General features: G+C 39.3%; 1 protein-coding gene across 1 annotated transcript in view; it reads left to right on the top strand.

Annotated features, from left to right (window-relative positions):
- The window catches only part of LOC118332360 (ras-specific guanine nucleotide-releasing factor RalGPS1-like), a gene marked incomplete in the record, with an annotated part of 66,856 nt that overhangs the window by 32,320 nt on the left and 19,524 nt on the right, over nucleotides 1–15,012 (top strand). The window contains 2 exon segments of the mRNA XM_035667601.1: nucleotides 9,501–9,638; nucleotides 10,620–10,713. Of these exon segments, the coding sequence (XP_035523494.1) occupies nucleotides 9,501–9,638; nucleotides 10,620–10,713 (232 nt within the window).

Below are 15,012 nucleotides of genomic sequence, written 5' to 3'. Positions count from 1 at the left end.
CTGAGATAACTTCTGTTGTGAATTGGCGCTATACAAATAAAATTGAATTGAATTGAAATTGAATAGACAAAAGCGCAAATTTTACCTGGCAGAGCATCGTAATTTTGTAACTTCATTCCGAGTGGACAGAAACAAAATAAAACTAACCCAAACAGTCTTTGTTAGTCTTTCCACTGTTCCAACAATCACCAGCTCTGGTTTGGTGGAAATAAATTGATTTAATTAAAGATGATTTAAAAACAGCTTCACTAGCAATAAGTTCCCAAACATTTTCACTTTGATCTACTCTTAATGGTAATTTTCTTTTTTTAACCTAGCAATAGTAATTACAATAGTAATTACCAAAAATCTTTTTGCCTTTGTCAGTTACTTAACAATCTTGTGAATCATGTGAATAGAGTTACGATTCTTCACCACACAACATGCACTAGTGGTCACAGGGCATAAAACACAGTGACACTTCCATATGTTGCATAATAATTTCAAAAGCAGTGACGTAATGTGCTCTGTTGGATCTCAGATCTTGGAGTTTGGGGAGGCTAAAGAATGCACACACATACTCACGCACACACAGTGTACCTTACTATTCTGTGAAAACGGATGGATATTTATTTGTGAAGATTGTGGAAAGTGCCTTCATTTTTGGTGTCCACATAACTTTTAAGAAATGTTTGTGCATCGTTCTGTTGTTAAAACACAGAGTTATGCTTGGGTCTCAAGCATAACTCAGCCAGGGAGATAAATGGAAGTTAGAAATGGATTGAATTGCACTGGCAGTTTGTAAAGTGGCAGCAGTTGTGTGTGTGTGTGTGTGTGTGTGTCTCATCGGATACAGTTGGAGGTGTAAGAGAGCAGAAATGTTTTATTCATCCAGACTGTGTTTATCTCAGTTGTCAGAATCTTGAGGATTTTAACATATTGACAGATCTGTGTTCTGCTTCCTCTTAGCTGTCCCCTGGTTACTGGTTTTGTCAGTGGAGTCTGGTCAGCCGTAGTCACCCATTTTGTCTGAGATGCTGGTGTTCTAGTGCAAAATCTTGGGGTGACTGTGACTAGTAGAGTGGGTTGTCCACTAATCAGAATGTTGGCAGTTTGATCCCCGGCTCCTCCCGCTACATATTGAAGTGTCCTTGATCAAGATACTGAACCCCAAACTGCTCCAGATCCTGTGCATCGGTGATTGAATATGTGAGTGTGGCATGTAGTATTCAGTGCTTTGAGGACTACAAAATGTGTCATAAGTACAGTCCATTTACCATTTACATCTAGAAGCAGTGAACTTCATATATAAAAACTCAGAGGTAACAAAGGTTAACTGACTGCGTTCAGTTCAATCTTGGTGAAAGTGTTACAGAAATGTTCCAGGTCCAATGTCATACAATTGCTGTTGTGACCTTTATGTAAAAGTGAGCAGGCTGACATCAGATTAAGAACTACATGTCTGAAAGGGGATAAACCATAATCAAAGAATATACAATAGAAAATTATATCTGACTCATCTATCAGAGTTCAGCTGACACATCAGTCCCTGACAGCAGAATAAGGAGCTGTACTGAATCCAAACTTGACAACAGCTGATGTAACACACTGCTGGAATCAGCAGAACTTATTCCTGCCAGTGACGATTGGGTCTCAGATGATTTTTGAGGATAAACCATAAATCTCGTTAGAAATCATATAAAGAAGGCCCTCCTTCTAACTAAGTGCAGATTTTTTCCTACAGTAAGTAATCCAGTGATAGTTGACTATAACACAAACTACTCATGCAGTATGAGTTTACCTTTACCTTTGACCATTGTGACATCACCCAATGGTTTGTGGAGTACCGTTTGGCATTATGGCCATTGCTACGTCAGGTTTTTGGAGCCAGCAGCAGTGACGTACTGCGTGTTGAGCTGCTCTCATTGGCCGCTCTTCATTTCAACTCATTCAGCTTGACTCATATTTGATCAGCACTGCCTAGCAGTTTGATCTGAGTTTGGTCTGTTGAGCTGGACGGACTCACTAAGAATTACTTGTCAATCATAAGGTAGCCATGCCCTAAAGCATACCCTGCTTTATCATCTATTTTACTCTAAATGGGACCATCATTTACTAAATGAACATCATGCTGTATTGAAATCAAGTGAGACAAATAGTACGTATGCAAAGATAAACAAACCAATTTCAACTGTATGAAAAATGTTCTAATAATATCCACTTTCATATAGTCAATAGTGTTAAAGCTGCAATAGGTAAGATTTATAAAAACTTTTTTCCTATTTGCTGAAACTTTCACTATATTCTGACAGTGGAACATGAGAGAGATAATCTGTGAAAAAACAGGTTCCCCTGGCTCCTCCTAGTTATCGTAATAGTATCTGCAAGATTTCCCCGGGCCTGAACGAAAACAACCAGTCAGATATTTTTTTAAACCACTAACCCAAAGCGTCTTTCTTGGCTCTGATTGGTTTCTCTCCTTCAGAAGCAAATACCATTAGAGAATGTTACATGGAAAGTGTTCTGAGGATTTATTAAGGCCGCTGAAGCTGCTGAGGCACATTTTTATCATGTTTATCAGGATCTTTCAATTTTCCCAGCATTTAGTTTTCATGTTAGTGGAAATTCCACTGATATCTGCATCACAATAAATCCTTTCCACTAAAATAAACTGACATTAATGAATACATCTGTTTAAGCCTGTATGTCAAATTTTGCCATGCTGGAACAGTCTGCACAGGTGCAGCGTGGGCTAGCCCCCCAGTTTATTGGAGTCATTTTTATGAATTCACATTCTCTAGTATGTCCACCTGTGCCCTCTGGTCTTTTCCAAAGCCCTATAAAATGCTATGTCTGCCCCCATTTTCCACATCCTATCTCAGCCACACTTGACGTATCCACAGAACATTCCCAGAAAACAAAAAAAGGTCTGGTCTCACTATCACTGCACGTGCAAATGGCCTTTTGTACCCTGTCTGTTACATGCTAAATCCCTGCTAACCTTAACGACCAGAGTCATTTATATTTAGGCTGCCTTGGGAACATTGGTAAAAAATTGTCCGTGACTTGAGTCTGTTGTCATAAAGAAAAACTAGAATGAACCACACAACTCTAGTGTGAACATTGTTAAAACTGGGATAAAATATGCTCAATTATTATTAAACTGCCTGAACAACATTTGACACCACTTTAAACATGTGAGCGAGGAATGTGCAAGACCTAGCTATCCATAGTATAATGTTCCACAGCAGTAAGAATGATACTGTAGTTGGTATCATATTAACCAGTATTAAAGCCTACATGAGCTTCAGTGTATTTGTTCTAGAAGAGTCATATGGCATAAGATAACATACTGTGTATGTATGAGGTTCTGACAAGAATTAGGATTCCATCAAGTCACTACTGTGTGGAAGTGAAAGCTCAGTGTTTGAGTCCTGAACTGGCTAACGTAGATATAAACAATCGGCATATATGTGGATATACAGGAAATATGTAATAACAGTAAAGTTATATGTTAAATTAGTGATTGCCATATGTCAACACGAGGGATGGATTTAGAGGGGTCGCAGCTGCCTGGACACCCTAGTCTGGTGTCAAATGCAGTCAAATTTAACTCATTAATTTATATGAAAGATCTGTTAGAACAATGAGAAGAAAACACTGAATTTGTCTGTATGATTGTTGAAATAACATAAAACAGAGAATTGTATATAAAGTTCCTAAAAATAAACTCATCTCTGATCAGTATTATAATAATATAATATAATAATAATAATAATAATCTGCTCAAAATACATTAAAATGTCTGGTTTTAACTTCCTGCAGTTATTGTGTTCACTGTTTGGGTTCATTGTACAGTTGTGGTTCTCTACTTTTATTGTTGTATATGATGCAACTGTGGATATTTGGGTTAAGGTGCTTTAGTGGTAATCACCACATGCGCTATGCAGCAGCCTAAAGGAAAAACTGAGGTAATGGGTATTTTACCAGAGAAGCTCTGTGATCTCAAACTGCAACTGACTGCCCTGTTAATATTCCAATATCTCTTACCTCCTGTTAAATGTTCAACTTGAAGTTATAGTAGCCCTGTGCATAGTAAAGTCCTTGGTAAGTGTTATAAGGAGTCATGTAGGTCTGTTTTTCCTGATTTCCATTAGCCTGGAGAAGACACCATTCAGTGCCCACTTCTGTACGTCCTAACTGGCTGATTCCACTCTGGCTGCAGTGTGGTCACCAAGCTGATTGCGCGAATACACGCCTTGTCTTTTTTTGACGGAAGGTGCATGAAGGTGCACAGAGGAACTAACGGGCAGGGAGTCAGACACAGGAACGGCAGACTTGTAAAAATTGTAAAAACAGACAGAAAAAAAACCAATTGGCAACATAGCCTACTTGCAAACATATCAGCGTCCTATGAGGAACTGCTGACAGCTACAGTACTAGCTACAAGCGTGGTTTATTGCTAGGTTTGTGTGACGATGTGTGACGTTTACTCTGAAACCACAATGCCAGTCAGTGGGAAAGATGTTTTCTCTCTTCCTCCAACTACGTTATATGGTTCGTCAATCTGATTGGTTGAAGTTCGCCTGTAATAGACATGATAGACAGATGTTCATCCAATCACTTGCCAAGTATTTTGTGAAACTGCCTGCCCGTTTCTAAACGGTTTCAAACAACAACTTATCAATAGTTCTGTTTAACAAACCACCTGGCACAGTCATGTTAGGATTATCCCATCTGTATGAAAAGGCTGGTAGAATGACCTGAATGGACCTGGAAAAATGGCGCAAGATGGAATGATAGACGGACAGGTTAGGAAAAATGAGCAAATCGACTAAATCTGGCAGGCAAAATGCTCTGCTTCAGAGAGCTCCCAGTGGGGTATAAAGCTGCGCAGAAGAAGGAACAAAAGTGCATCACGATGTCACAGAGCCCAGTGGAATGGAGGCGTAACGTACTAAAAGAGCTTTAGTTTCAGGTCTCGGTGGTGGATGCTTGGTTCATCATCTTGAATGTGATGGACAAGTATAATAGCCACTTCCCTGTGTTAGAGGTGTGGTTCTGTAGAGCCTCCACATCTGCTCTCCATTGAGCTGCACGCACACAGTTAGAGGAGATTCCCACATAGTAACATACTGTGGGAATCCACAGATTTTATTATCAACAGCTTTAGAAAGAGCACTACACTCAGTGTCCTACTAGAAACCTCAGCTAAAAAATATCAGTAAGGATGTGTCTGTAATATCATTCAAGAGACTGGAATCTTATATGTACAGTATTCAGTCTGCCTCATGATCAGTGAACTGCTGGTACACAATAATTTCACTAAACTGAACATTATGGATATGTTTTGGAGAAAATCTAAGCAGTTTCTTTTTTTACAGTAAGGACAAAATATTTGGAGAACAAATAGGTCAAGAAAGTTCTGGAAAGTAGTGTCTGTTTAAGACATAAGACAATGAGCTGTTAATGATGGGCAACAAAGTGTTAGTTTTCTCAAAATTGTAAACATAAATCCACCAGAAGATTTACATTTTACCAGCCTGTACAAGAAACAAAAACACATGGATGGAATCTAGTTCATGTCCTTACCTAATCAGTCTAACAACATACAGCTAAGAGTACTCACACACCTGCTCTTCCCTGCAGTCATTTAGCAGCTGTGAGTCATTAGTTCAGGGTTTTCAGTGCATCAGTCCTTAGCTCGACAGAACAGTGAACCTCAGCATACTATACAATCGGTTGTGTTTGGGAATAGACAGCGCGCATTTAAAAAATATGCTTTGCAGTTGATTGGATGAACGCATGCCTATGCCCACTGTCTATCACTGTTATCACTAGACAAATTCAACCAATCACATCGAAATCAGAAACATATACGTAGTCCAAACCCTTTCTGGAACGCCCAGTCAGGAGAAGAGAGAAAACATCCTTTTTCACAGAGAAAGCTCTGTTAAGCGCAATACTCTCCAGTTCTAATAGAACTATAGAATGATGCTTAGGCAATCTGTCCCAGTTTAAGGAGTTCGTCTAGACCTGCTCTATTTGAGAAAGTGTCCCTACAGATAACTTCTGTTAATGAATTGGCGCTATACAAAAAATTGAATGGAACTGAAATTGAATTGAATCCTGCTAGTAAATTTTAAAGCAACATATTCGTAATGTCTTGCACTACTGTTTCACCAAAACGAATAATCAACAATCGTTTTGGCCCAGCTCTAATGTCTTTCCAGGTATGCATTTACAGATAAAACTAAAATATAACCTTACATACATGTTTTTCATATTGTATTTTTATATTAAAATTTAAGATTGGAATCTACTATAATTTAAACTATTCTGATAGTTAATCCGAGGAGATTGATACAGTTCATGTAATGCTGCAAGTTAGTATTTTTAAATTTGATAATGTATAGTATTGACAAATAAAAAAATGTTTGTATTTTCCTGTTTGTGCTTTGTAATTGCTGCGGTGGGGACTTTCCAGCCACCATGAAACAGCACTTAACCAATGTTATATAACGTCACTGTTTATCATAAACCTTGTTAAGTCACCTAGGAAACTAGATTAGCAGTTATGACCCCTCGTCCTTGTCTTGGTTTTCCAGTTTTTTGTTTAAGGACTCAGGAGAGTGTCTGTCTTGCTTTTTTTTCTGTGCAACACCACAAATTGGTGCTCCAACATCAGAGAGAATATTTGTTACTGTAACAAGCTGCCAGCATTGTGTTGTATCGATATACAAAGATGTGAGGCAATAACCTTCATATGTGTTTGGCTCACAACATAATGCTTAAACAAACACCTGCTCAAAGGTCGAAGAGAGGTGGATCTAACCAGTCAGTCGGAACACTGACACTGTTGACAGCAAGGTAATCAGGCAGCCTGGCCTTACACCATCACTTCATTAATTCGTATCTTAATTTGTAGGTCGCCATTGAAGCGCTTAGACAGGCAAGTGAGTTATCTTTCTGATGTGCAGAGGGATGGTCTCTTGTTACAGAGCGCCTTCATGTTAAGAACCAACCAATGTTCTAACAGTAGCCAGAACGGACAAACCAACACCTGCCTTGGAGAGGCTTTTGTGTTTTTTCAGGACAACTGTAGTTTCTCCCAATACATGTCACAAGCCGTTTCACGTACCACCCCAGGTTGTCCAAATACAGTATGCGAGTGTGTTGAAGATTGAGTTATTTTGTTGCCTTTTATTTTATGGTGTACCAATAGCATGCAAAGCAAGCCATGTGATAACATGAAATGGCTGACATGTAAACAGGTCCTGATCAGATTACAAACAGGATGTTAGCGGTTTATGTGGTAAGCACCTTAGAACAGAACTTTTCATGATCAATGGAATAATTACATAAATCACATAATAATAATAATAATATAATTAAATATAATAATAAATATAATATTAATATCAATCAGCCCAACAGCCAACCCGATTCCCTTCCCTTGTTCCAACTTTCAAAGCGACAATAATAAAGTTATTCTGTTCCTCCGTTTGCCCCCAAAGGACCCCCTAAACCCACTTGAGGCCCCTGTTGGTCCCTAAACCCCAGTTTTTGAACCAACCACCTCGGGCTACACAAGCCGCCCAATATTTGTGTTAATCTAATACCTTAATGAATGCCCCTAAGCTTCTGTCTCATCTGCCAATTGACTGTAAGTGGGCCCACGCCTGCTCCTTGCAGCCATTCCTAATAAGGTGGTGGTTTTCAGTGGAAAGCGATGGGTTCGCCAACAATGGTCGCAAAAAGCCTGGAACTTTTTCACGCTCAACAAGAGTGCAGTCCTTGCAGCAACACCGAATATTTATTTACGCTTGGACAACGGCTATGCGATGTTAAGAACTACTCAGCCTGGCAACGTGTCATCAGTGCAGCAAAATACTGGTGTCTGCAATTTCCAACTTGCCCATCGTCAGTCCAGGTTTACATTTGTGGCCCCTGTTTGTAAAGACGTGCTGATTTGTTTTTTTAAACAACTGGACACATTCCTGGTCGAAACAGTAAGGTGTTTAAGAGTTTACAAAATTACGTGGAAATGGCTTGCAACATCTGTATACAGTATCTGTTTGCCTGTCTATCTGCTGTGTGTATTCAGTATGTTATCTGATATGCGCCAGTATGAAAACACTTTTGTTCCAGTATATAATGCAGAAAAAATGCTTGTGGTAATTTATTGGTGTTACTGCAAAGTTTATCCAGCAGAGTGCGCTGTGATTTGCAATACTATGTCATGCAGCAAAGATTAAGAGAGAAGCAGCTCTCAGCAGTGTTGACTAGAATTTGGCTATAATGTATACATTAAATTATTTAACATGTAAAATAATATCTAACTTAAACCCTCTGATAGCTTTCCAAAATTGAAGCCAAAACATTTTGATCGTCTCCCGGTGGCTGACTGCAGTATAGGCCAGTAAAGCCCACTGTCTCCATGTTGGCAGATGGGACATGGGTAGTTCTTATCATGCTGATTGTATGTTCAAGTGTTCATTTTCTGATCAGTTTGGTTTTAATTAGTTCTTCGCCGACCCCGATCACTACTGTGCAGACTCTAGCTACAAATGGCAAAATATGACATCGGCCGTATTCACTATATTTTGACTTGATTTTTGTTGTTTGAGACACAACATCCATACTTTCATAATCGAGTTTGTGTGCATATATTGTATATTTCTTCAAAAGGTGTACACTACATCAAATACAGTACCCAGACTCAGGGAGAGTTTCCAGTCTGGTATTTAGTAACAGTTAGAGCACAGTAATTAAGACAAATTGTAGGAAAGTTGGTGACTCAACAGATATTTTCCAGGTTATTTTTGACACATTTGATGAGCTCTGTGTTTTTTCCTCCTGTCCTTGGTAATAGATGCCAGAAGTCAGCCATGCAACCCTTCCACTTGAATAAAAAGTTATCATGTTTTTGCATTCTTTTTTTTGACATGCACATTTCTCCTGCTTCCTTGGCATATCCAAACACCAAAACTATCCACGTTAGTATCCAAAACCACAGGAATAAAAGTGTGTTACATTAATATGCCTTCATCTATGAGTAAAATCATTTCTTTGTTCATTCATAAATAACTTCTCAAGTGTATAGTAGTTTATTTTTCCCCACAAGCTGCCCACACGCAGGATGCGTGCGTAAGGATGTGTACTGTCTGGGCAGAGAAGGGCTGGTCTCTGCAGAATGTCAAAGAAGACCAGCATTAAGTGGGTGTTTAGGGGTACATACCTCAACTTACGAGGAGGTATGTACAGCCTGGGGTCTTGCCGTCAGGAAGTTCAGGATCCAGTCAATGAGCTTGATGATGAGCTTGCAGGTCATAATGGTACTGAATTCTGATCTATAGTCAAAGCTTTAATAAAGGTCAAAACAACTCTTTGATCCAGTCTTTGAAATGACTGGGTGTGTCTTGATTTGAATCACTACTCTTCCCAATAGAACAGCTATTTTGTAAGCATTTTGTGAAAGCAAAGCTGGTGTCAGTGCTGTCTTGTGTTGTCTCCTCCAGGGATCTACCTGTTAGACATGATCTACATCGACTCAGCCTATCCTGCATCAGACAGCATCATAGAGACGGAGCAGCGGACCAATCAGATGAACAACCTTCTGAGGGTCATCTCCGACCTGCAGATGTCATGTAACTACGGTAAGAACATCTACATTGCCCAGTAGAAACAGTGTAGAACCTGCCCGCTTGTGGAAATGCTAGTTGTATTTAATATTCCTCTGATAGGGGACTGGGTGGCTCAGCTTCCGCTAGGATTTGCCAATGTTATTAGTATCATTATATTTTCTACAAGGAAATCTGCTTTCCCATGCATGAAAATGAACAAAACTTTGCTCATAGGTCCACTCCTATGCCAGATGGAGGCGCTACAACCACCGTCTAAAGTTTACTTACTTACTTTGAAAAGTCATAACAACTCAGTTGTATGTGCTATCGCTTTGCAACTTTCACCAAAATGTAGCCCTGATTGAGCAGTAATGTTCAGATACTTTGAGCTGGCAGGAATTAAGTCCATATTTTCTCAAAAACTGTAAAACGAATTAAACTTCCACATCTTTTGCTGAATTGACACTAAACTGGCTACACTGAATATTCAGAATGATAAAAAAATTTGCCCACAGTGCATCAAAATGTTTCACTGTACACAGCTACTGCAAATTTTTGCTAAATAAATTGCCAATGTTTATGAAAAAAAAAGTTTTTGATCTCATAGTAGATGTAGCGTAGTACATTTCAGAATTGTACTGTATCTCAAAAATGGTTGTTGTGTTTTTTACAATATTTGAACTGTATGCTAGTGGTAACTGTTGTAGTCAATGCAAATATAGCATCTTAAACATCTGTTACTGGCTTATGCGGTCAGTGAAGAGCAACTGCAGGGCAAATCTAACCAGCATTCATTGTGTGGCCGATGATCGATTATGCACAGGTCTGGATCATCTCGAATGAGCCTATTGTGCTGTGTGAATTAGGGACACATGACTTCAAGGTTTAATGCTAAATTTGTTTCCTCCTCTTCCCCCTAGTTTACTTATTTACTTATCTGTTTGCTTTAGTCCATGTGCTTTATGTGCAGTGTCAGATTGTTTTATGTGACTCTTCCAACTATTTTTTCCTCAGATTACTTGGTGACCCTGCCACATGTCCAGAAGTATCTGTTGTCAGTTCGCTACATAGAGGAACTTCAGAAGTTTGTAGAGGATGACAACTTCAAGTAAGTTTCAGTGACTGGTACTACAGTCTTTTTATTGTGGACAATATTGTGGACTCTTTTTATTGTGGACAATCCTTACTGTTTCTCTGATGGCCAGATTACCAAGACATTCACTGAAAACTCAGTATACTTTGGTCACAACACAAGCTTTGCTCTAGCAAACGGAAACATGGAGGTGGGCGTGAAATTGACAGGGGTCAATGCACAGGAAGCAGAATGGAAAACGACCGGCAGCTGGTTTTAGCTTTCTCAACAGGGAGCTTCCTCATCCAGCAGGCACTGATGACTTTCTCAGGCAGCTTCTCACATCTTCTGCTCAGAAATGGGTTTGGCTGTCTGCCATGGCTCATGACAATCTGGATTTAGTACTTGATTTTCTGGGTGAGACGTCATTACGGGGCTAAAATAATAAAAAGAATAAGAAAAACCCGAAAACAACAAAGAACATCATCCTCCATAGTATAACTACTATAACAATGAAATGTACACAGTGTACACAGATCACTTAGATGCCAAAGGTGCAAAACCTTATGATAAGATTTTAGCATAGTCTTCTCCAATAAAGTCTATAACAGGGCTCCAAACAGAAAAACCCATCCATGTCTCCTTGGAGAACATGTGTGAGCCTTTCCAATGGTAGAAGTTGTAGGACATTATGAAACCAACTTGAAACAGATGGTTTGACATCGTCTAACCAATGCTGTTGGATTGATAACCGTGCACACTACCACAGAACACTCTCTTATGTCTGTTTAATTCAGGTGAGGCAGCTTGCAAGCCTAAAATGCATTGTAGAGGATTAAGCTCAATAGGACAGCGTATTTAACACACGATACCAATTTCAACCCAAAATGTATTAACCTCCTGACAGAGCCACATTTAATGCACATAGGTGCCTATATGCTGCTTACACCTTACGCAAACACCAGAACAATCACTGTCATATTTACTCCTACAATATGGGGTAGTTTGTCATTTCTGAATAATTTTAAACTAAGTTTCCTGCAAATTTTAATTGCTACATATTTTTTTTTCCTATTTCATATAATTGTTTTACTAGTGATCATTGTTTTACTGTTCCCGTGACCGCCTACTGCTTATAGTACTGATATTACTTAAGCTGGTGAATGAGTGTCTCAATCTGCTACAGTCCATGACCTTCCTTATACTGAGGTACTGAGTTTAAATACATCAAATTTGTAAAAATCTAAAAAAAGAAAAAGTGTATTTTAGGTAGTCCGTATTCTTCCTTTTATCCATGGACCCCTTGTGGCTCCTGACATTGTGCTACGTAAAATAGCATAATGTCAATACCAGATGAGACACAACACAAGCCAATACATGCAGTAGCTATATAATTCTACTGGGAATACATATGGTTTTATTACGATTGTTATTCCTAAATATGGGTCCGTAACATAGCAATTCACAGGACATGACATGAAATGACAGTGTAAGAGGATTACCAGAAGAGTTGATGATGAAATTGGCCCTACTGCTCAGGCTCCCCTAAAATGCCTGCTAATTGTCCCGTTCAACAAGCTGCTAGTTGTGCTCAAGACATGACACTACAATACAATACAAAATATGAATGAAAAAACAGATGAAGCAAAGTAATTATATCACATAACACTGATAAGCTGTAAACACATATGGTGGTGAGTTCTTTATACTATGACAGTTTTCCTAAAATTAGATGTTAAAAAAACAAAATCACAATAGATCACCTTGTTTACAGTATCACAGTAAATATAAATACATATTGTATTGCCAAAGATTTGCCAATACACAGCACTATGCTCCGTTATGTTTACCAGCTAACTGTGTCTGTAAACAGCTGCCTGCTGCCTCCTGTGGTCATGAGAAGAGCAGAGTCTGTGGGCCATACAAATCAAAACTGAGCTAAAAGGTTAAAATGCTCTGTAGCATCCACCAGACTGCAACTGAGAGCAACTGCAGTCTGCAACCTCTTTCACTTTACAGAGAATCATTATTTCCATTGCTAATATAAAAATTATTCATTAATGCAGGTTTATATCTGGAAAGTAGAACCACCAAGTCATCTTTCCTGCCTTCTAGTTGCTTTTGGAACAGTTTTTAATTTATTTCAGATGGCTTCATTTTAAGAACATTCACAGTAACTTTTAGGGAGAGTGTTGCAGATGCAAAGTCATCAACATTGTTCAATTTTGTTCAACCTGCTTCAAGACCTCAACAGACTCACCTTGCTAAAATGTCTAAGCGTTTACTGCAGCAGTCTCAAATGTGCATGTGGAGAAAGACAAGCTGTGGGATGACCAGAACCTGGGCACAATTAACCTGCACACACTGACATCAGTCTAAGAGGAAATACACTTTCCAGACCTGTGCAATTGAATGTAAGCTGAAATGTGACAGGAGCTTTTCTGCAGAACACGTGTAGGCGAGTCCCTGGAGCCTGTCGTCAGCTCTGTCTGTCAGTAATGTGTTAAATCAAGAGTTACTTTGGGGTCAGCTGGCTACGTCCGTCATGATGGAGGCACCAGTGAAAAGCAGTAAATTCTGATCCGTTGCACCATTTTCCATTTCTCTGTGATGTAATAGAAAACATGGGGGGGGGTATCGGTGGCTTGTGGGTAACAAAACAAAAACACTAATATGACGATTGAGAGAGACTAAATTTGAAAATAACTTTGCTGTTCTCTCAAAGTCAAGGGAACTCCGCTTCCATGTTGTTTTTACAGCGACTGCTGGTGGGAGACAGGAGAGGGATCAAATGTTCATTGCTGCCATTGCAAATCCAACTGTTTGGCAATAAGGGAACTTTGGGTGAATAGTGTGAATGGTTCTCTAGAGCTTGTTCAGGTCAGCAGAAGCAGTTAACAGCAAAAGGGGGCAATGGTGCATATGAGATTGGTTAACACAGTGCTGGTTGAGTAAAATCAAGAAATGAGTTAGCATTTGAGCACCTCTAGTTTCCCTCAATGTCAATGCATTTTTGAATAGATTTTGGTTAGATGCCTGAAATAAGGTCTGTGGGTAACACAAGCTTAAGAGATTTTTCCATTTTGTTCTTCGATATAAAATACGTCAGTAAATACAACTATGCATTTGAAGTGTCTTAAAAAGGTGGTTGCTAACAAGTGTGAGAACCTTTTTATGAGACAATTATTTTGCCAAAGGAACCAGAACAATGCTAACTTCTGTGTTAGACTACAAAAATAGATCATCCCTGCAGAACCCTGACTGACCTGAGAAAAATATTTAAGAAAAAAAAAAGTAAATACAGTAGCACAGAGTTAACAATCCATCCATTAATTGTTTCACTCAAAGCCACAAATATCAACCTCATAAATCTTAGGATTCATCCTCTTGGCACCTAGGATACCAGATTTCATGGCAGTCCATTCTTGAGATATTTTAATCTAGATGACAATGACTAACATCCATAGAGCCATGATTACCATGGCTGAAAATCCAACAGTGGCAACCATTTGACTTAAGCTGGCAGTTCCAACACATGCTCTAGGTTATATCATTCTTACTGGTCCTTGGACCATCCCCCAGAGCACCTACATTTTCTGCCAAACTACAGCTCAAAGGGAAAGAATCCAGTGGCAACCTTGAGATTGTCCTGGACTGGGAATAACAGACATCATGTAACCTTCAAACTGGTCTTGCATGGCCAGACCTATCTCCACACTTTTTCACTGTGTCAGTGCTGAAGAAAAGTCCCATTATCGTTCTGCTGTAGGGGGGAAAAACGCTGGCCTGTTTGTATTTCTTTAAACCAATAACAGTTGTCCTTTTTGGCCCTGGCATTAAATGTGATACAACTTTTACTGATAAAAAAGACTCATCGATGCCCTAGAGGTGAAACTTGCCTATACTAGCGCTGGGGGAGCTTACTGGACTTAAAAACCTAGGCTTTTTTTTATAGCTGTAAAAGCTTGTGTGCAGTGGGATGCATCAGTACATTGGTCAAAACAATGCTGCATAGGTATGTTTTAATTAGTGTATAATCACCTGTAAATAAGAATCGTTATCTTGAGCCGTCATGTTGAATTACCATGTTTCTACAGTAGTCGAGAAAAGACAAACCAGACACTGGCTCTAGATATGGCTGTTTATTTCACACATTTTTCAGCCACTGTAGTTTCTCCTTCATGCTTAGAAGGGGAAGGTAAAGCGAGGAAGTTGCAATCTGCAGCTAGACCATTATATGCCACTGGTCGAGGCAGACGGCCACCAAACTAGAGCCAGGGTAGGTCCAAGCTTTCTGCCTCTTAAAAGAATGTTTTTCCTTGCCGCCGTTGCCAA

The sequence above is a fragment of the Morone saxatilis genome, unplaced genomic scaffold, assembly GCF_004916995.1.
Source record: "Morone saxatilis isolate NCDOM2014 unplaced genomic scaffold, NCSU_SB_2.0 Contig21, whole genome shotgun sequence".
Lineage (NCBI taxonomy): Eukaryota > Metazoa > Chordata > Actinopteri > Moronidae > Morone > Morone saxatilis.
The sequence above is the reverse complement of the archived record's forward strand: the minus strand, read 5'-3'. Positions and strand labels throughout refer to the sequence as shown.